This window comes from Dipodomys spectabilis, unplaced genomic scaffold (genome assembly GCF_019054845.1).
Source record: "Dipodomys spectabilis isolate Male_0828 unplaced genomic scaffold, ASM1905484v1 ptg000095l, whole genome shotgun sequence".
NCBI classification, from domain to species: domain Eukaryota; kingdom Metazoa; phylum Chordata; class Mammalia; order Rodentia; family Heteromyidae; genus Dipodomys; species Dipodomys spectabilis.
The window spans coordinates 24,234,179-24,257,889 of NW_024870772.1; the positions used below are offsets into that span (position 1 = coordinate 24,234,179).

Genomic DNA, 23,711 nt, shown 5'->3' on the forward strand with positions numbered 1-23,711 from the left:
TCTGTACTGGCTTACTCAGTGATCTCCCTGTTTGGGTTCAGTATAATCTGGGAACCTGGTTCCTGCATGTTAAGTGCTCAATTTAGACTCACACTTTTGTCTCTACTTGCTTATTCAATGATCTCCCTGCTTGTGCTTTCATCATAATCTGGGATGGATGGGCATGCGACTGTCTCACATTTATAAACCTATCTACTCAGAGGCTGAGTCTGGGAATGCCTACGAGAGTCTATCTCCAATTAACCTAGAAAATGCTGGGCTCAAAGAATAGTTCAAGAGTTCCATCAACCATAAGCAAAAAAGCAAACTAGGCACAAGGCTCTGAGTTTTAGCCATAACAGACAGACAGACACACACACACACACACACACACACAAACACACACAAACATGCAGACACACATTAATCTTTGTCATTTGGAAGGTACTTTGCTTATAATAATCTTATTACAGTCCATCAAAACATATACTACTTATTCCTATCAGATCTCAAATAAAGGCTCATAGCTTTCTAAGGGTCTTCTTATGAGCTCACTAAAATAGCAAGGAGTTTGTCTTCTGACTGGCTTCTCATTCCTTCACCTAACTTGGAAAAGAGAGGAATATTACAGATATACGACACACTGCCCACCTTTTTTATATAGTGCCCCGAAATTCTGGCTTAATATCTGTGTATCTTTGTATTCATGTATGTATGTATAGGTACATGCACACACATACACACATACATATATGAGTGCATGCATCTGATCTTTTGCCGACATCTTCCAGTGTGAGCTCTATTGATTTGTTTATATACACATTAAACAATTATATTATGCAAAGTCAAATATGAGGTAAATTCATACCCTTACTTCTTCACTCAAGTTATCTACAATTCTCCTAAAATTAATAAACTGGTAGAACTTTTATATACCTAGTAATAAGAAAAGGGTTATTTCCAGTTATCTTGAGAAACAAAGTGTCTTGGGGAATGTAAATGTACACATCTGCAAAAGAAATGCTTCACAGCAGATTTAAGACTATTTCTTTCTTAGGCCAGGTGCACATAGCTCACTCATATAATCATAGCTGACCAGGAGGCTGAGAAATGAGGGTCTCAGTTTGAAGTCAGCTCAGGGGGGAAAGTCCCTGATGCTCTTGTGTGTGTGTGTGTGTGTGTGTGTGTGTGTGTGTGTGTGTGTGTGTGTGGTGTGTGGTTTGTGTGTTTGTATCCTAGGGTTACAACCCAGGGCCTGGACACTGTCCCTGAGCTCCTTGCTCCTGGCTAGACCTCTACCTCTTGAGCCACAAAGCCACTTCCAGCTTTTACTGAATAGTTTATTGGAAATAAGAGTCTCATGTACTTTTCTGCCTGGGCTGGCTTAAAACCATGATCCTCAGAGCTCAGCCTCCTGAGCAGCTAGGATTACAGGCATGAGCTACTAGCATCCAGCTCTTAAGAATTTAATCTACTATAAACAACTCAGAAAACAACAGAAGTGGACCTGTGTCTCAAGGGATAAGGTACTTGCCTTGAGCAAAATACGCTCAAGCTCTGCACCTTGATTCTTAATTCAAATCCGAAGACTGAAACAAAATACTAATAATAATCCTCATAATCATCATAACTGTAAGCTCAAGTTATGCACCTCTGCTCTGAGTTCAAGCCCATGACTGGAACAAATTAATAATAATAATAAGAGTAATAATGATGATGCTGATTATGATAATGACGACAATGATGCAGAGGATTAGAGGATGAGTTCACATGTTAGACAACTGTGGACAACCACAAAACAGGAGAAACTGTTATGAGAGTTCTACTGGGCAGGAAAAGAGCCAACATCAACGGCACTTTGACGTAAAACTTCAATCCCCAAGGACTGTGGAATAAGTTGCAAGTGCATGAGCTATTTTGTTTGTGATAATATGTTAGTAAAGTCATAAAACACATGTACTGTCCATTCAAATAGGGTCTCATACACAGGCAATCTGATAGCTTGCTAGGAGTTTTACTCACTGCTCACTAAAAATAGAACTGAGGCTGTCTTCTGACTGGTTTCTCATTTGTTCACCTAACTTGGAAAACTGGGAACATTACAGACAATGCTGTAATGCCCAATCTTTTGATACATCTCCCAGAAATTCTGGCTTAATACCTGTGTATTTTTATGTATATATACATATAGGAACGAATCTCACCTTTTATCTTCAAATATAACACCTCCTGCTTTAACCTCCAGGCTGAAGGATTAAATTATATATAGTCAAATATCAGGCAAATATATTTACATTTTCATCCAAATTAGCCACAATTTACTAATAAAGTGGTAGAACTTGAAAGTTTTATATTTTTAGTTATATAAAAAGGAGTATTTGTCTTTCCCTCAAAATGAGGGTGTGAGGGGAAATCACATGTTTAGACCTGCTAAACAAAGGTTTCAGGAAAGATTTGAGAATAGTTCCTTACTAGGCCAAGTGTCTGTGCTCAGAGATAAAATCCTAGCCTCTCAAGAGATTTGGATGTGAGGATCATGGTTTGTAGCCATACTGGACAGAAAAGTCCATGAGACTCATGTCTCCAACTAGCTACCAAACACACTGGAAACGGAATTGTGGATCAGGGACTAGAGTGCTAGACTTGAACAAAACACACTCAGGAACATGGCTCAGACCCTAATCTCAAGCCCAATGACTGGCACATTGAAATAAAGAATAATTCTATTCTAATAAACATAACAAAAGTTTAATGTCCAATGGTTTTTGAACTATTTTAAATCCAGCTTAATTTACAATAACTCAACCCTCAATCTAATTTTCCATCTAATTTTCTGCTTCCTTTGTCTTCTCTATTCCCTCCTTCATAAAGCAATCATGTCAGTCTTTCATGCCTGTCAGATAGGAACAAAGAACAGCAGGCTAGAAGCAGGACTCCCATCCAATGTGATGGTGGGCCTTTCAGGGTAATTGAGATCTAGAGAATAAAGAATTGGTCTAGGGTAGATGATTCTCCTACCTACTGAGATCTACAGAACACTGGGACTGCCTCCGTGTTTCTGAGAGGAATTCTTACATCCCTGGGCTCTTTATGAGTCGCATATATGCATGTTGATACTCTGACTAAGGATTGTGCCTGCCAGTCTTTGAATTCACAGCAGACCATGACCAAGTCTCTTTTGACCTGCTCTAGCATTTTCTATTTAGTTGCAAAACTGAAGATTATTATAGACACTTTTTGATAGGTCATCATGTATTCTGTTGATTGTCATCATACTCCAAAAAAATAGTTTACCATGCAGAAGACAAAAGAAAATAACTCACTCAGTAGTTACGTTGTTACCAGAATGGATGACAACATCTGGTATGGAATCTGTGTCACTGTGAACAAATGAAAAACAAACAGAAAATTAAGTTGCACTATGTATAAGAAAACGCACTTTTGTTAATCAAAGTGCTGACTATTGACATCAAGGTCTGTGCAGACTAAGCAAGTGCTCAGTTACTTGAGCTACATCACCAGATCTTCTGCCCATACCACAACATCTCTCAAATACTGAGGTTTGAACTCAGATCACTGTACTTGCTCAATGTAGAGTCATGCCTTTGTCTGAACTGGCTTACTCAATGATCTCCCTGTTTGGGTTCAGTATAATCTGGGAACCCTGTTCCTGCCAGTTAAGTGCTCAGTTTAGACTCACCCTTTTGTCTCTACTTGCTTATTGTGCTTTCATCATAATCTGGGATGAATGGGCAAGCTACTGTCTCACATTTATAATATTATCTACTAAGAGGCTGATTCTGAGGATAGTAATTTGAAACCACCTAGAGTGAGAATGCCTATGAGTGTTCATCTCCAGTTAACCAGCAAAATGCTGGACTCAAAGAGTAGTTCAAGAGTTCCACCAACCATAAGCAAGAAAGCAAAATAGGCACAAGGCTCTGAGTTTTAGCCATAACAGACAGACACACACACACAACCACATATACCCATGCAGACACACATTAGTCTTTGTCATTTGGAAAGTACTTTGCTCATGATAATCTTACTAGAGTCTTTCAATACATATACTACTCATTCCAACAGGATCTCATACAAAGGCTGATAGCTTTGTCAGGGTTTTCTTCTTTGCTCACTAAAATAGCAAGGAGTTTGTCTTCTGACTGGATTCTCATTCCTTCACCTAACTTGGAAAGGAGAGGAATATTACAGATATAAGATACACTGACCACCTTTTTGATATAGTTCCCAATAATTTTGGCTTTATATCTCTGTATCTTTGTATTCAAGTATGTATGTATGTATGTATGCATGTATGCATGTATATATACACACAAATATATATATGCATGCATCTGATCTTCCAGTGTGAATTCTATTGGTTCCTTTATATCCACATTAAACAATTAAACAATTATATTATGCAAAGTCAAATATGGGGTAAATTCCTACCCTTACTTCTTCACTCATTAGCTACAATTCTCCTAAAGTTAATAAACTGGTAGAAATTGCAAGTTTTATATACCTAGTAATAAAGAGTATTTCCAATTATCTTGACAAACAAGGTGTGTCAGGCAAAGTAAATGTACATACCTGCAAAAGAAATGCTTCATGGCAGATTTAAGACTATTTCTTTCCTAGGCCAAGTGCATGTAGCTCACACATATAATCATAGCTGGTCAGGAGGTTGAGAAACAAGGGTCTCAGCTTGAAGTCAGCCCAGTGAGGTACCTGAGACTCTGTGTTTGCATGTATGTGTGTGTGTGTGTATGTCTCAACAATCCCGCAAACACACATGCATACACACGCACATATACATGCCGGTCCTAGGGTTACAACTCAGGGCCTGGACACTATCCCTGAGCTTCTTTTGCTCCTAGCTAGACCTCTACCTTTTGAGCCACAAAGCCACTTCCGGCTTTTTCTGAATAGTTTATTAGAAATAAGAGTCTCATTTACTTTTCTGCCTGGGCTGGCTTAAAACCATGATCCTCAGAGCTCAGCCTCCTGAGTGGCTAGGATTACAGGCATGAGCTACTAGCAGCCAGCTCCTAAGACTTTTATCTGCTATAAACAACTCAGAAAACAACAGAAGTAGACCTGTGTCGCAAGGGGTAGGGCACTAGCCCCTTGAGCAAAATACGCTCAAGGTCTGCACCCTGGCTCTGAGTTCAAGCCTGAAGATTGAACAAAATAATAACAGTAAACTTAAGGACTGTACCCCGGCTCTGAGTACAACCAAAAGATTAGAAACAACAATAATAATGAGAGTAATAGTGATGATGATGATGATGATGATGATGATGATGATGATAATGATGATGATGATGATGAAGACGATGATGCAGTGAATTAGAGGATGAGTCCCCATGCTATACAATTGTGGACAAACAGAAAAATAGGAAAAAAGGGTATGAAGAGATTATTTTTTACAGGCAAGAAAAGAGCCAACACCAATGGCACTTTGACATAAGAATTCTATCCCCCAGGACTGTGGAATAAGTTGAAAGTGCATGAGCTATTTTGTTTGTAATAATTTGTTAGTAAAGTAATAAAACACATGTACTGTCCATTCAAATAAGGACGCAGACACAGGCTACCTGATAGCTTGCTAGGAGTTTTACTCACTGCTCACTAAAATAGCACTGAGACTGTCTTCTGACTGGCTTCTCACTCATTCACCTAACTTGGAAAACTGGGAACATTACAGACAAAGCTGTAATACCCAATCTTTTGATACATCTCCCAGAAATTCTGGCTTAATACCTGTGTATCTTTACGTACATGTATATATTCATATAGGAATGCATCTCACCTTACACTAACATCTTCAAGTATAAGATCTCCTACTTTATTCATTTTCATGCTAAAAGAATTAAATTATACACAGTCAAATATCAAGCAAATACATTTACATTTTCATCCAACTTAGCTACAATTTACTTAAAACTAATAAATTGGTAGAACTTGAAAGTTTTACATATTAGTTATATAAAAAGAAGTATTTGTCTTTCCCTCAAAATGAGGGTGTGAGGGGAAATCACATGTTTATACCTGCTAAACAAAGGTTTCAGGAAAGATTTGAGAATAGTTCCTTACTAGCTCAAGTGTTTGTATAATCCTACCCTTTCAAAAGATTGAGATCTGAGGATCATAGTTTTAACCATACTGGACAGAAAAGTCCATGATACTCAAACACACTGGAAGTGGAGTTGTGGATTGGGGACTACAGTGCTAGACTTGAGCAAAACACACTCAGGAACACGGCTCAGACCCTAATCTCAAGCCCAATGACTGGCACACTGAAAATAATTCTATTCTTTTTTTTTTTTAATTGTAAAGATACTATACAGAGGGTTACAGTTACATGAGTGAGGTTATGAGTACACTTCCTCTTGAACATTGTTACCCCCTCCATTGTTTTCCCCCTACCATCCCCTCCCTCCCTCCCTTCCCCGAGGTTCTTTTTTTTTTTTTGATTGTGATTAAGTGATTACATAATTTCAAAGTCACAAGTTCATTCTAACTTTCCTGGAGCAAATTGTCTATCACAGTCTGTAATATATAACAGTGTTCACATGTTATATACCATGTTTGTGATCAGCAGCATGGGGATATTTAGTAGTGGTTCAACCAGATGAGCGGGAGTTCTTTGTTTCTTAAGTCCTGTTAGTTTTGTCGTATCACCTAACATTTTGAATTTAGCATCCACTTATCAGGGAGACCATTTACTGTTTGTCTCTTCGTTCTTGGCTTACCTCGCTCAACATGATTCCTTCTAGCTCCATCCATTTCCCTGCAAATGCCATTATTTTGTCATTTCTAATGGCTGCATAATATTCCATTGTGTATAGATACCACAATTTTTGGATCCATTCATCTGTGGTGGGGCATCTAGGTTGTTTCCATATCCTAGCTATTGCGAACAGTGCTGCAATAAACATGGAGGTGCACGTGTCCTTGTATATTGGTTCCTGTTGTTCAGGGTAGATGCCTAGAAGTGGTATGACTGGGTCGTAAAAGAGGTCAATCTTTAGCTTTCTAAGGACCCTCCAGACTGCTTTCCAAAGTGGTTGTATAAGTGTACATTCCCACCAGCAGTGTAATAGGGTTCCTCTTTCTCCACATCCCCTCCAGCATTTGTCGTTGGCTGATTTGTGGATGTGGGACATTCTGACTGGGGTAAGGTGGTATCTCAGGGTTGTCTTTATTTGCATTTCCTTCACCACCAAGGATGATGAACATTTCCTCATGTGTTTCTTTGCCATTTTTATTTCTTCATTTGAGAAGTCCCTCTTTAGTTCCCTTGCCCATTTAGTAATTGGTTTATTAGGTTTGGGAGGGATTAGTTTCTTGAGTTCCCTGTATATACAGGATGTTAACCCCTTGTCTGATATATTGCTGGTAAATATTTTTTCCCAATTAGTTGGTTGTCTTTCTAGCTTAGTTGCGATAGATTTAGCTGTGCAGAAGCTTTTTATTTTAAGGTAGTCCCATTTGTCGAGTCTCTCTCCAACTTGTTGTGACCCTGGGACTCTGTTCAGGAAGTTCCTTCCTGTGCCTATTAGTTTTAAGTGTCTCTCCTACTCTGTCCTGCAGTAGTTTCAGAGATTCAGGTTTAATGTTAAGGTCTTTAATCCATTTTGAGTTGATGTTGGTGCATGGTGATAGGCTGGGGTCCACTTTTAGTTTTCTGCATGTGGCTGCCCAGTTTTCCCAGCACCAGCGGTTGAAGAGGCTGTGTTTCTTCCATTGTATGTCTTTGGCTCCTTTGTCGAATATCAGCTGGCTGTAGGCCTGTGGATTTATATCTGGATCTTCTATTCTGTTCCATTGGTCTTCGGGTCTGTTTTTGTGCCAGTACTATGCTGTCTTTGTGATTATAGCTCTGTAGTAGAGTTTGAAGTTTGGCATGGATAGCCCTCCCATATTGTCTTTATCCCCTAGAATTGTTTTGGCTATTCTAGGTCTTTTGTTGTTCCATATAAATTTTTGGACTGTTTTCTGTATTTCAGTGATGTACGTCATTGGGATTTTAATAGGAATTGCATTGAATTTGTATATTAGTTTTGGAAGTATTACCATCTTTACTATATTAAGTCTGCCTATCAGGAGCATGGGAGGTTTTTCCATTTCCTAGTGTCTTCTGCAATTTCTTTCTTTAACTTTTTATAGTTCTCATTAAATACTTCTTTTACACCTTTGGTTAGGTTAATTCCTAAATATTTTCTTTTTTGGGAGGTTATTGTGAATGGAGTTGCTCCCTTTATTTCCCTCTCTTCCTGTACATTATCAGTGTATAGGAAGGCAACTGATTTTTGTGGGTTTATTTTGTATCCTGCTATTTTGCCGAAGTGACTTATGATTTCTAAAAGTTTGGGGATGGAGTTTTTGGGATCGTGGAGATATAGTATCATGTCGTCTGCAAAAAGGGATTGTTTAACTTCTTCTTTCCCTATGCGGATCCCTTTAATGTCTTTTTCTTGCCTTATTGCCCTGGCTAAGGGTTCTAGGACTATGTTGAAGAGGAGTGGAGACAGTGGGCATACTTGCCTTGTTCCTGATTTTAGGAGGATTGGTTGTAGCTTTTCCCCATTAAGTATAATATTGGCTATTGGTCTGTCATAAATGGCTTTTATTGTTTTTAGAAATGTTCCTTCTATTCCTATTTTCTCCAGAGCTTTTAGCATGAATGAATGTTGAATTTTATCAAAGGCCTTTTCTGCATCTGTGGCGATAATCATGTGATTCTTGACCTTGGCTCTGTTGATATGTTGGATTACATTTATTGACTTAGGTATGTTAAACCATCCCTGTGTCTCTGGAATGAAGCCTACCTGATCATAGTGTATTTTTTTTTTATGTGTTTCTGGATTCTGTTAGCTAGAATCTTGTTAAGGATCTTTGCATCTGTGTTCATCAAGGAAATTGGCCTGTAATTCTCCTTTTTGGTTGGGTCTTTGCCTGGTTTGGGGATGAGTGTGATATTGGCTTCGTAGAATGAGTTTGGGATAGCTCCCTCCTTCTCTGTTTCTCTGAAGAGCTTGAGGAGTATGGGTATTAATTCTTGTTTAAAGGTCTTATAGAATTCTGCTGTGAATCCATCTGGTCCTAGGCTTTTTTTGTTGGAAGACTTTTGATAGCTTCCTGTATCTCATTATAGGATATTGGCTTATTTAATTGGTTAACTTCTTCTTTGCTCAGTTTGGGTAACTTGTATTTCTCTAAAAATGCATCCATTTCTGCCAGATTTTCTTCCTTTAGAGAGTATAGCTTTTGAAAGTAGTCTGTTAGAATTGTTTGGATATCTTGGGTACGTGTTGTGATGTTTCCCGTGGCATCCCTAATCCTATTAATATGGGTTTCCTCTCTTCTTTTTTTAATTAATCTTGCCAACGGGCCATCAATTTTGTTTATTTTTTCAAAGAACCAGCTTTTTGTTTGGTTTATTTTGGTTATGGTTTTCTGATTTTCTAATTGGTTAATCTCTGCTCTCAATTTGGTTATCTGGCTTCGTCTAGTAGCTTTAGGTCCCATTTTTTCTTGTTTTTCTAGCTGTTTTAGTTGCAACATGAGATTATTTACTTGGTCTGTCTCCATTCTCTTGATGTGGGCACTGAGGGCAATAAATTTGCCCCTCAGGACTGCTTTTGCTGTGTCCCACAAGTTTCTTTGTGAGGTGTTTTCATTTTCATTGAGTTGTAGGAAATGCTTTATTTCTTCTCTGATCTCTTCTGTTACTCAGGCCTTGTTAAGGAGTGTGCTGTTCAATTTCCATGTATTAGAGAAATTTCTGCGGTATGCTTTGTTATTGAGAGCTAGCTTGATTCCACTGTGGTCAGATAGGATACAGGGGATTATGTCGATCCCTTTGTATTTGCTTAAGTTCCTTGCATGAACTATGATATGGTCTATTTTGGAGAAAGTTCCATGAGCTGCTGAGAAGAACGTGTACTGTGTTGTTTTAGGGTGAAATACTCGGTAGATGTCAGTTAATTCCACTTGAAGTATGGCCTCACTTAATTCGGTAGCTTCTTTGCCAATCCTCTGGTTGGTAGACCTGTCCTTTGGTGAGAGTGGCGTGTTAAAGTCTCCTAGGATTATCGTATTGGGATCTATTTTATTCTGTAAGTTTGAGAGAATTTGTTTGACATATCTGGGTGCACCAATATTTGGGGCATATAAGTTGATGATGGTTATATCCTCCTCTTGGATTGTTCCCTTTATTAATATGTAGTGTCCGTCCTTGTCTTTCTGTACTGATTTTAATGAAAAGTTTATTTTGTCAGATATCAGGATAGCTACACCTGCTTTCTTATTGGGGGAATTTGATTGGTAGATCCTTTTCCACCCCTTCACTCTGAGTTTGTTTGTATGTTTGGCTGAGAGGTGGGTCTCCTGAAGGCAACAGATGGATGGGTCTTGTTTTCTGATCCAGTCCTCAGTTCGTTTTCTTTTAATTGGCGAATTCAGCCCATTTATATTAAGAGAAAGTATAGAGAGATGCATTGTTGTCCCTGCCATTCCGTTTTCCTAAGTTTTTCTTCTTTCCTTTCCTCCTGTGCTTGCTCAGTTAGACTTTGAGTAATGCCTGTTTGGGGCAGGTCCCAGTTCCTGGTTGCTTTCTTCAGGTTGTGTCCCCCCTCTTAGAATTCTTTGTAATGCTGGCTTAATGTTTATGTATTCATTTAGTTTTTCTTTGCTATTAAAAGTTTTCAGTTCTCCATCGAATGTGAATGCTAGCTTTGCCGGGTATATCAGTCTGGGTTAGCAGTTATTGGCTCTCAGGGCTCGTATGGTGCTTTCCCAGGCTTTTCTTGCATTCATTGTTTGTGTGGAGAGATCTGCAGTGATTCTAATTTTTTTTTCCCATTGTAGTATAGCTCCTTCTTCATTTTTGCTGCATGCAGGATTGTTTCCTTATTATTCAGATCCATCATTTTTACTATAATGTGTCTAGAAGTGTTTCTCCTGGGATCTTGCTTGTTGGGTGTTCGATAAGCTTTTGTGATGTAGTTAAGATGGTCATTTTTGAGGTGGGGAAAATTTTCATTGATTATCTTGTTAAATAGGTGTTGCATTCCCTTGCTCTGGAATTCCTCCCCTTCGTCCACTCCGATTATGCGAAGGTTAAATTTTTTAGCATTATCTGCTTGCTCTTGAATTTCCCTTTGGTTTAATTTGAGTGATTTTTCCAATTCTATTCTTATAAAAATAACAAAAGTTTAATGTCCTATTGTTGCTAACTTATTTTAAATTCAGCTTATTTCACAATAACGCAACCCTCACAATCTAATTTTCCATCTAATATTCTGCTTCCTATGCCTTCTCTATTCCCTCCTTAATAATCATGTGTGTGTGGGGGGGGGGTATGGGAAGGGATTGAAAGGGGAAACAAAAGAGGAGGCAACAATGTTTGATAAGAAATGTAGTCACTGGGGGCGGGGAGGATTGGGTGGGGGAGGGGGAGTGGGGAGGGTGGGAAGGATAGGAAGGAGAAACAAAGGAGGAGGCTACAATGCTTGATAAGTGTACCCATTATCTTGCCCATGTAATTGTAACCCCTCTGTATGGTATTTTCAAATTAAAAAAATCATTAACAGACAAAAAAAGAAATAAAGTAATCATGCCAGTCTTTCATGACTGCCAGATAGGAACAAAGAACAGCAGGCTAAAAGCAGATCTCCCATCCAATGTGATGGTGGGCCTTTCAGGGTAATTGAGTTTTGAGAATGAAGAATTGGTCTAAGGTAAATGATTCTCCTATCTACTGAGATCTACAGAACACTGGGACTGCCTCCGTGTTTCTGAGAGGAATTCTTACATCCCTGGGCTCTTTATGAGTCGCATATATGCATGTTGATACTCTAAGGATTGTGCCTGCCAGTCTTTGAATTCACAGCAGACCATGACCAAGTGACTTTTGACCTGCTCTATCATTTTTTTTTTCTTTTCTTTTTTTTTTTTTGGGTCCAGTTGTGGGGCCTGAACTCTGGGCCTGAGTGCTGTCCCTCAGCTCTTCAGCTCAAGGCTACCATTCTACCACTTGAGCCACAGTGCCACTTCCGAGTTTTTTCTTTTTGCTTATGTGGTGCTGAGGAATCGAACCCAGGGCCTCAGGCATGCAAGGCAAGCGCACTACCACTGAGCCAACTTCCCAGTCCCTGCTCTATCATTTTCTATTTAGTTGCAAAACTGAATATTATTACAGACACTTTTTGATAGGTCATGATGTATTCTGTCGATTGTCATCATACTCCAAAAAAATAGTTTAACATGCAGAAGACAAAAGAAAATAACTCACTCAGTAGTTACGTTGTTACCAGAATGGATGACAACATCTGGTATGGAATCTGTGTCACTGTGAACAAATGAAAAACAAACAGAAAATTAAGTTGCACTATATATAAGAAAACATACTTTTTTTAAATCAAAGTGCTGACTACTGACACCAAGGTCTATGCAGATTAAGCAGGTGCTCAGTTACTTGAGCTACATCACCAGATCTTCTGCCCATACCATGACATCTCTCAAACACTGAGGTGTGTACACAGATCACCATACTTGCACTAAGTGCTCAATTTAGAGTCATGCTTTTGTCTGTACTAGCTTACTCAATGATCTCACTGTTTGGGTTCAGGATAATTTGGGAACCTTGTTCCTGCTAGTTAAGTACTCAATTTAGACTCACACTTTTGCCTCTACTTGCTTATTCAATGATCTCCCTGTTTGTGCTTTCATCATAATCTGGGATGGATGGGTATGCGACTGTCTTACATCTATACTCCTGTCTACTCAGAGGCTGAGACTGAGGATAGTAATTTGAAAACACCTGAGATTCCATCTCCAATTAACCAGGAAATGCTGGACTCAAAGAGTAGTTCAAGAGTTCTATCAACCACAAGCAAGAAAGCAAAATAGGCACAAGGCTCTGAGTTTTAGCCATAAAAGAAAGACACACACACAAGCACACACAGACGCAGACACACATTACTCTTTGTCATTTGGAAGGTACTTTGCTCATAATAATCTTGCTACAGTCAATCAAAACATATACTACTCATTCCAATAGAATCTTATATAAAGGCTGATAGCTTTCTAAGGGTTTTCTTCTGAGCTCACTAAAATAGCAAAGAGTTTGTCTTCTGATTGGATTCTCATTCCTTCACCTAACTTGGAAAGGAGAGGAATATTACAGATATAAGATAAACGACCACCTTTTTGATATAGTTCCCAGAAATTCTGGCTTAATATCTCTGTATCTTTGTATTCATGTATGTATGTATGTATGTTTGTATGTGTGTATGTATGTATACAAACAAATATATATATATATATATTTATATATATGCGTGCATCTGATCTTTTGCTGACATCTTCCAGTGTGAGCTCGATTGGTTCATTTATATCCACATTAAACAATTAAACAATTCTATTATGCAAAGTCAAATATGGGATAAATTCCTACCCTTATTTCTTCACTCATTAGCTACAATTCTCTTAAAATTAATAAACTGGTAGAACTTGAAATTTTATATACCTAGTTATAAGAAAAGGGGTATTTCTAGTTATCTTGAGAAACAAAGTGTCTAGGGCAAAGTAAATGTGCACATCTGCAAAAGAAATGCTTCATGGCAGATTTAAGACTATTTATTTCCTAGGCCAGGTGCATGTAGCTCACATAAATAATCATATCTGGTCAGGAAGCTGAGAAACAAGGGTCTCAGTTTGAAGTCAGCCAGGGAGACAAGTCCCTGAGACGATGTGTGTGTTTGCATGCGTGAATGTGTGTGTGTGTGTGTGTGTGTGTGTGTGTGTGTGTGTGTGTGCATGCATCTCATCTGTGTGCATGTGTGCATGTGGTCCTGTGGACACACACACACACACACACACACACACACACACACACACACACACACACACACACACGGCGGTTCTAAGGTTACAACCCAGGGCCTAGGCAGTCCCTGAGCTTCTTTTGTTCCTGGCTAGACCTCTACCTCTTTAACCACAAAGCCACTTCCAGCTTTTTCTGAATAGTTTGTTGGAAATAAGAGTCTCATGTACTTTTCTGCCTGGGCTGGCTTAAAACCATGATTCTCAGAGCTCAGCCTCCTGAGTACCTAGAATTATAGGCATGAGCCACTAGCAGCCAGCTCCTAAAACTTTTATCGGCTATAAACAACTCAGAACAACAGAAGTAGACTTGTGTCTCAAGGGGTAGGCACTAGCTTTGAACAAAAATATGTTCAAGGTCTACACCCTGGCTCTGAGTTCAAGCCCGAAGACTGGAACAAAAGGACAATAATAATATTAATATTGATACTAATAGTGATGAGGAGCAGGAGGAGGATTACGACGATGATGCAGAGAATTAGAGGATGAGTCCCCATGTTATACAATTGCGAACAAACAGCAAAATAGGAAAAAGGGGTATGAAAAGATTATTTTTTACAGACCAGAAAAGAGCCAACACCAATGGCACTTTAACATAAGACTTCTATCCCCTAGGACTGTGGAATAATTTTTAAGTACATGAGCAATTTTGTTTGTGATAATTAGTTAGTAAAGTCATAAAACATATATACTGTCCACTCAAATAGGGTCTCATATATAGGTTATCTGATAGCTTGCTAGGAGTTTTACTCACTGCTCACTAAAATAGCACTGAGGCTGTCTTCTGACTGGTTTCTCATTCACTCACCTAACTTGGAAAACTGACAACATTACAGACAAAGCTGTAATGCCCAATCTTTTGATACCTCTCCCAAAAATTCTGGCTTAATACCTGTGTATCTTTATGTACATATATACATACATATAGGAATGCATCTCACCTTTCACTGAAATCTTCGAGTACAAGATCTCCTGTTTTAATCTCTTCCAACCTAAAGGATTAAATTATACACAGTCAAATATCAGGCAAATTCATTTACATTTTCATCCAACTTAGCTACAATTTACTTAAAACTAATAAATTGGTAGAACTTGAAAGTTTTATATATTTAGTTATATAAGAAAGGAGTATTTGTCTTTCCTGACTAGGACAAGTATCTGTGCTCACAGATATAACCCTAGCCTCTCAGGAGATTGAGATCTGAGAATCATGATTTTTTAACCACACAGGACAGAAAAGTCCATGAGACTCATCTCTCTAACTAGCTACCAAACACACTGGAAGTGGAATTGTGGGTTGGGGACTAGAGTGCTAGACTTGAGCAAAACACACTTAGGAACATGGCTCAGACCCTAATCTCAAGCCCAATGACTGGCTCATTGAAATAAAGAATAATTCTATTCTTATAAACATAACAAAAGATTAATGCCCTATGGTTGTGGAACTATTTTAAATCCAGATTAATTCACAATAACTCAACCCTCAATTAATCTAATTTTCTGCTTCCTTTTTCTTCTCTATTCCCTCCTTCATAAAGCAATCATGTCAGTCTTTCGTGCCAGATATGAACAAAGAACAGCAGGCTAGAAGCAGGACTCCCATCCAATGTGATGGTGGTTCTTTCAGGGTAATTGAGTTTTGGAGAATGAAGAATTGGTCTAAGGTAAATGATTCTCCTACCTACTGAGATCTACAGAACACTGGGACTGCCTCCGTGTTTCTGAGAGGAATTCTTACATCCCTGGGCTCTTTATGAGTTGCCTACATGCATGTTGATACTCTGACTAAGGATTGTGCCTGCCAGTCTTTGAATTTACAGCAGACCATGACCAGGTCTCTTTTGACCTGCTCTAGCATTTTCTATTAGTTACAAAACTGAAATTATTATAGAGTATTTGATAGGTCATCATGTATTCTGTCGATTGTCATCATACCCCCCAAAAATAGTTTACCCTGGGGTGATAAAAGAAAACAACTCACCTAGTATTCAAGTTGTTATTAGAAATATTGACAACATGTAGTCTGGTATCTGTGTCACTGTGAACAAATGAAAAATGAACAGAAAATTATTAAGTGAAGTAAGCCAGGCCCAAAGAAACATAGGTCCCATGGTTAGCCGGAACTAAAGCTTTATCTCACAGTCCTAGGAATAGAAGTTTCATAACAGGGTATAAAAAAATCTCTCTATGCCCCTAAATGCTATTTGTTGACAATTTTATGACATATATACTCATCCTCTAGGGCTCTGCTTTATTTACTTACTTGTTTGTTTGTTTGTTTAGCTCAGGTCCTGTGGCTTGAATTCAGGTCTTGGGCACCGACTCGTGAGTTGTTGTGCTCAAGGCCAGTATGCTACCCCTTGAGCCATAGGTCAATTTCTGAATTGACCTATGTGAGATAAGTTTTAGTTGCAATATCTAGTATATGTCTGAGTCAAGCAGAAAAGGTCAGATAAGGTGATGCTAGGGAAATGAAACCTAAGAGACGTATTCAAATGATTTATTTTTCTTTCATAAGATTGTTTCTAACACATTTATAAGATTATTTCTTTGTTGCTTTGTATGTCCCTCCACCACAGTATAACCCATGCTTTTACTGTATTTGATGTCAGCATAATTTGTGGAGGGGAAAAGGAAAAACAAATCATTTAAATGGGGATGCAGGTGGACCCATTGCAACAATGAGATGTACTTTACAACTTTGGTGGGGGGTGGGGAGGATTGGGTGGGAGGGCAGGGGGAGGATGGGAAGAGATGGGAAGGGGAAACAACGCAGGAGGCTACAATGCTTGATAAGATATGTACTCATTATCTTGCCCATGTAATTGTAACTCCTCTATACAGTATTTTTACAATAAAAAAAGAAAAAGAAACAAAATTAAGTTGCACTATGTATACTCATTACCTTGCCCATGTAATTGCAACCACTCTGTATGGTATTTTCACAATAAAAAAAAGAAAAAAAAGAATTTTAATTCTCACAATTAAAAAAAACATACTTTTTTTTATATATACCAAAGTGCTGACCTTTAAACTAAGGTCTGTGTAGACTAAGCAGGTGCTCAGTTACTTGAGCTAAATCGCCTGCTGTTTTGCCTCTTTCTCAAATACTGAGGTTTGAACTCAGAACCCTGTCCCTGATATTTAAGTGCTCAATTTACAGTCACACTTTTGTCTATGCTGGCTTTTTCAATTATCTTCTTGTTTGTTCTGTCATCATAATCTGGCATGGATAGGTATGCCACTTTCCCACAATTATAATCCTATCTACTCAAGAGGCTGAGACCAGAGGATAACAATTTGAAGCCACCAAGATTAGGAATGTCTTGGGTAGAACATTTCCAATTAACCAGTAAAATGCTGAGCTGAAAGTATAGTACTCAAGTTAACAAATCAGCCATGAATATGAAAGCAGAATAGGTATAATTTTCTAAGCTTTATAAGTAACAACACACACACACACACACACACACACCCCACACACACATGTACACACACCCTAATCTTTGTCGTGTGGCACAAGATTTTATAAGGAATTAAGTAATAACACACTAAAGTAGTCACAAACCTGTCATAGTGCCAGCAATTTCACCCTTTATCCAGTGTAAATCATGTCCTTACACTACTCATATCATAATGTCAGAAACCTTAAATTCACACTTTAAAAAATTAGAATTCAGGGCTGGGAAGGTGGCTCAGTGGCAGAGCGCTTGTCTTGCCTGCCTGAGGTCCTGGGTACGATTCTTCAGCACCACATAAGCAAAAAGAAAAAGCCCTGAAGTGGTGCTGTGGCTCAAATGGTAGAGTGCTAGCCTTGAGCTGAAGAGCTGAGGGACAGAGCCCAGGCCGAGAGTTCATGTCCCACGACCTGACCCCCCACCCAAAAAAATAAAATTAGAATTCAAAGAACTTCACATTCAAAATAAGGCAGAACTGGGCTCTGGTGACCCACACATGTAATCCTACCTACTCAGCAAATTAGATCTGAGGAGCATGGTTTGAAGCCAGCCCAAGAAGGAAAGTTCCTGAGATTCTGATCTCCAACAAACTACTCAGAAATTCAGAAATTGACCTCTGGCTCAAGGGGTAGCATACTGGCCTTGAGCACAACAAATCACGAGTCGGTGCCCAAGACCTGAATTCAAGCCACAGGACCTGAGCTAAACAAACAAACAACAAACAAGTAAGTAAATAAGGCAGAGCCCTAGAGGATGAGTATATATGTCATAAAATTGTCAACAAATAGCACTTAGGGGTGTAGAGAGATTTTTTATACCCTGTTATGAAACTTCTATTCCTAGAACTGTGAGATAAATTGTGAATGTATGGCATATTTAGTTTGTAGAAACTGATTACTACAGTCACAGAAAATGTATACTACCTTATATAGACTATCTACTAGCATTGTAAGGGTTTTCTTCAGAGCTCACTGAAAAAGCACAATGTTTCTCTTCTGGCTGGGTTCTTATTTTTTCGAATAACTGAGAAATGGGAGAAATGTAACAGACATAGCATTGTAAGGGTTTTCTTCAGAGCTCACTGAAAAAGCACAATGATTCTCTTCTGGCTGGGTTCTTATTTTTTCGAATAACTGAGAAATGGGAGAAATGTAACAGACATAACTTGAATGCCCAACCATTTCATATAGTTTCCACAATACCTAGCTTAATATCTCTGTATCTTAAGTTACATATAGATCTCACCTTTTGTTAACATGTTGTAAGATTATCTCTGGTGGTTCAGGCTTCTCCAGGCTAAAGGGTTAAGTTACACACAGTCAAACACCAAGTGAATTCATAAATTTACTTTTTCATTCAAGTTAACTACAATTAAGTCAGAATGAATAAATTGGTACAATATCAAATTTTACATATTCAGTTACATGAAAAGCAGTATTTCTATCTTTCCCTACAAATGAGGCTTCTGGGGAAAATTACAAGTGTACACCTGGCTAAAAAAGGTTGCATTCATGATTTTAAAATAATTTTGTCCTAGGCAAGTGCCTGTGCTTCAGGGCTATAATTTTAGCTGCTCAAGCAGCAGAATTCTGAAGATCACTTATAACCACTATGGACCAAAAAGTCCATGAGACTCCTATCTCCAATTATCTACCAAAAAAGCTGAATTTGGGCCTGTGGATCAAGTGGTAGTCTTGAGCACATAAAGCTCAGGGTCAGGGCTGAGGCCCTGACCCAGCTTAAATAAATATGGGAACAAAAATAGACAAGATACAAATGATGATGATGATTTTGAGGGTGGGGTCCGGTCACGGGCCCTGAACTCTGGGCCTGGGCACTGTTCCTCAGCTCTTCAGCTCAAGGCTAGCACTCTACCACTTGAGCCACAGTGCCACTTCTGGCTTTTTTTTTTTTTTTTTTTTTTTTGCTTATGTGGTGCTGAGGAATCGAACCCAGGGCCTCAGACAAGCAAGGCAAGCACTCTACCACTCAGCCACCTTCCCAGCCCCAAATGAATATTTCTATCAGAGTACACATAACAAAACTGAATTCTCTTTTATTGTGGACTAATTTAAAATATTCTGCTTCCCATGTTCTCTCTATTTCCTCTTTAATTACATGAATTGAGACTGACTTTGCTGCCTTGAATCAGATAGGGACACCAGGCTAGAAGCAGGACACCCATCCAATGTGATGGGGGGGGGGGGTGGGCCTTCAAGGTTACTGAGTCCTAGAGAATGAAGCATTGGTCCAGGGTTGATGAGCTCCATTCTCCTGGGTTCTGCAGAAAACTGGGACTACCTGCTTGATTCTGAGAGGGATTTTCACCTCCTTTGGCTCTTTATGAGCTGTATGCATGCAGCCACTGATACTCTAAAGATTGTGGCTGTCAGTCCTTGAATTTACAGCAGACCATGACCAAGTCTCTTTTGACCTGATTTATCATTTTCTATTTAATTTAGAAACTGAAAACTATTTCATACATTTTTGATAGGTCTTCATGTATTCTGTCCATTGTTATCATATTCCAAAATGGTTTACCATGCAGATCACCAAAGAAAACAACTCACCCAGAAGTTACACCTTCATTGGTATTGTTGTCATTGCTGTGAACAAATGAGAAACAAACAGGAAATTAAGTTGGACAGTATAGTTGAAATCACACTGTTTTCTACAGTGCTGACTACTGAAAACATGGCCTGGGCATGCTAGGCAGTTTTAGGCAGCAGGCTCAGTCTCTTGAGCCAAACCTCCAGCTCTTCTATTCCTAAACCACTTCTCTCAAGTACTTAGTCTGAACTCAGAGCCCTGTGCTTGCTAGCTAGGTGCTCAATTTCGAGTCACACTTTTTCTCTGCTAGCTTATTCAGTGATCTCCCTTTTTGTGCTTTCAACATAATCTGGGATGGCTGGGCATGTCTCTGTCTCACATCTATAAGCCTACCTACTCAGAGGCTGAGAACAAAGGATAACAATTTGAAGCTACCCAAATTGGGATATCTTAGAGAGTTCATCTGCAACTAACTAGCAAAATGGTGGATTGAAAAAGGGTTAAAGAATTAACACATCATCCATTAATAAAAAAGCAGAATAGGTACAAGGCTCTGAATTTTAGCCATAACAACAAAAACACACAGGCACCCTAATCTGCAACAAGATTTTACTAGGAAATCCAGTTACCACAGATTCAAGCAGATACAATCTTGTCACAGAGCAAGGGATTAAGCCCTTTATCCAAGGTAAGTTATGTCTTTACATTGTTCTTGTTGACTGGAAACCTTGGAATCAGATTTATGAGAAATTATCTTTCTAGGTCTAGGAAAAAATGTCTTCTACAAAATAAGGCAGACTTATAGGATGAATATACACATCATAGAATTGTGGACAAACTGCAAAATAGGGGGAAAGGGTCGAGAAAATTCTTTAAAGACCTGATAAAGAGCCAACCCTGCAGGCTCTTTGACCTGACACTTTGATCCTCTAGAGCTGTGAAATAGGTTGTATGCTACTTTATTTGTTTTTGTTAATGGTCCAGGCTTGAACTCTGGGTCCGGGGGCTGTTCTTGAGCTTTTTTGCTGGAGGCTAATGCTCTACCACTTACCCACAGAAACCAGTGGTTTTTAAGGAAATCTGTCATCAAGTCCCAATGCCTTTTACAACTCATATTAGTAAAGTCAACTTACGTTTGTTCATTCTCTGGATAGTTTATTCTAGTATCTGTTGTAACATGTATAACTCTGCTACAAAGTAGAAAACACAAAAAAAGCAGTCAGGCATTTTGGAAGGCAATGAGACTCTTGGTACTTTAGGATTTCAGGATAGAAAAGTAAAAAAGCAAAAGAAAAAAAAAACCAAAACAAATACAAACAAGAAATTTTGACAGAGCTAAAGAAACAACTTCAGAGCACAGAACTGAGACCTGAAATAAGCTGATAGGTGCACATATCAGGTGTGTGTGTGTGTGTGTGTGTGAAGGAAAGAGAAAGAAGGAAAGAAGGTAAGTTTAGAATTCATGAGTTTCCTCCTCTTCTTCCCTATTTTGTGTACCATTCAGGCTAGCCTGGAATCCATTGGTAAATGAAACACTGGGTAAGTCAGATATTAAAGGATGGTTTCAGGTAATAGTTTATGAAGAAAAACAGAAGTAAAAACACTAGAACAAATATTCTAATACCATGGACTAATTGCTATTGAGTCTTCTGTAAGAAAGAGACAGTAAACAGGTCAAGAGTGGTCTAAATTATGGTACAGTATGGTATAGAGCTCAATTATACAGCATTTTATGAAGTACTTATGAAGTAATCTCCTGGGCTCAAGCCCTCAAAAATTAGTTTATTAGAATGATTTTTTCTTTCCTATGAATTCATTTTTAAAGGATATTTTGTTAGACTATAAACAATTAAGATTTAGCTCAGTGGAAAAACATGAGAAGGGCCCCGAGTTTGATCCTCAGCACTGGGAAAAAGAAAAAAGTAAAAAGCGAAAAAGACAGATACACATACACATACAAAATAATAATAATAATAATAATGGTACTAGTCGTCATAGTAGTAGTGGTAGTAGTAACAGAAAAGACTGAATTTAACCAAAACAGTCATCTCTACATAGCTACTGCTTTCCACCAGGAGTCCAACACAGAACTATAACACCAAAAAGTATGCAAAGGTATGGAAAGGTAAGAATGTACACTTCAGTTGGTTTCTGTCAAGGAAGAAAACTGGAAGATACTGAACAAACCCCTTATATATAGACTACTTAGTGAACTATTTGGGGCTCCAAAGCATCAGACATTTATGAATGCTATAAGAACTCCTTTAACTGAGTATACAATGATCAACCCCTACGATAGATGAAAGTAGCAGTGAAGTAGCAGCATTATATATTATTATTATTATGTGTGTGTGTGTGTGTGTGTGTGTGTGTGTGTGTGTGTGTGTAGATATATGCTTATAGTTTAAGGCTTTGTAAACTTTTCCCACTCTCTTATTAATCTTTACCACACTCTATACTTATAAACACCTCCCATGCTCTTAAACACTTTCTACACTATTTATTTATTTATTTAGCCAGTCCTGGGCTTGAACTCAGGGGATGGGTATTGTTACTGGGCTTCTTTTGCTCAAGGCTAGCACTCTGCCACTTAAGCCACAGTGCCCCTTTTGGCTTTTTCTGTCCTGAGGATTCAAACCCAGAGCTTCATGTGTGCTAGACAAGCGCTCTACCACTAAGCCACATGCCCAGCCCCACTTTCTATATTCTTAAACCTACATAATTTTATCAGCAAAATCCCATGATATAGCAAAAACTCTGCAATACAGATTTGAATTTTTTTTGCTGGGGGTGGGGAGGTCTGTAGTGGGGCCTGAACTCTGGGCCTGGGCACTATCCCAGAGCTCTTCAGCTTAAGGCTAGCTCTCTACCACAGCACCACTTCTGGCTTTTTTCTGCTTATGTGGTGCTGAGGAATTGAACCCAGGGACTCATGCATGCAAGGCAAGCGCTCTACCACTGAGCCACATTCCCAGCCCCCTGGATTTATTTTTTAACCCGTGATACAGTGAAGCTGCAAAAAGGGAACTGTAATATAGTGAGGAAAACTGAACTTTATGAAGCCTGAAAAACTACCTTAGTAAGCTGCTTGCACAGATACTGTCTTCTCCATGGGACATGAATAAACCAGCAGCTGAAGACAGGATCTGATAGGAATCAACCTTCTTCCAATGGTATACACCACAGGCCTTATTCAGACTGTTACATCCTATTTATACAATGTGAGCTATCTTTAAAATTTTTTGCCTGAGTCACATCTTTCTTCCCTTTGGATTTTTTCTGGTGCCAGTTACTGGGGCTTCAATTCAATGTTTGGGCACTCAAGGCCAGCACTCCATCACTTGGTATATGCATAACATCTAGGTTTTTGGTGGTTAATTGGAGACAAAAATCTGATGGACTTACCTACATGGACTGGCTTAGAACCACAATCCTGAGATCTCAGCCTCCTGAGTAGTTAGGATTGCAGCCATCCATGCCCAAATATGTTTTCAGAGTCTGTCATACATAATGCTGAATTGTAAGGCACTAATATCACTAATAAAAACTAATTTTATCTTCACCATGGTAATGAAGTATGTTTCTAGTGTTAATTAAATACCTGAAGCCCTTGTGGCCATCCTTGTGGAACACAGCTAGGCTGAATACCAGTTTCCCATCCCTAACACACTATCCACTATTATTAGAACAACCAGCCACCCCCAGAGTGAAACTTAAAGGGACCAGTCCCTTTAAGTTATCACAGTGCCTAAACTTCAGTATTTTAACCAACAGTAAAGGCATAGAACATGTTAAATAGCATTTAATCTGTGAACATGTTAAATAACA

The 23,711-nt window shown here is 38.7% G+C and overlaps 1 protein-coding gene across 1 annotated transcript in view; it reads right to left on the reverse strand.

The window, feature by feature from the left end:
- Positions 1 to 23,711, reverse strand: part of Tpte2 (transmembrane phosphoinositide 3-phosphatase and tensin homolog 2) — an 83,658-nt gene that overhangs the window by 54,170 nt on the left and 5,777 nt on the right. The window contains exons 3-10 of the mRNA XM_042685490.1: positions 21,017 to 21,073; positions 19,904 to 19,939; positions 18,579 to 18,629; positions 15,857 to 15,913; positions 14,817 to 14,867; positions 12,284 to 12,340; positions 5,795 to 5,845; positions 3,303 to 3,359 (exon numbers count right to left, since the gene is read on the reverse strand). Of these exons, the coding sequence (XP_042541424.1) occupies positions 3,303 to 3,359; positions 5,795 to 5,845; positions 12,284 to 12,340; positions 14,817 to 14,867; positions 15,857 to 15,913; positions 18,579 to 18,629; positions 19,904 to 19,939; positions 21,017 to 21,073 (417 nt within the window). The remainder of the gene's footprint in view (positions 1 to 3,302; positions 3,360 to 5,794; positions 5,846 to 12,283; positions 12,341 to 14,816; positions 14,868 to 15,856; positions 15,914 to 18,578; positions 18,630 to 19,903; positions 19,940 to 21,016; positions 21,074 to 23,711) is intronic.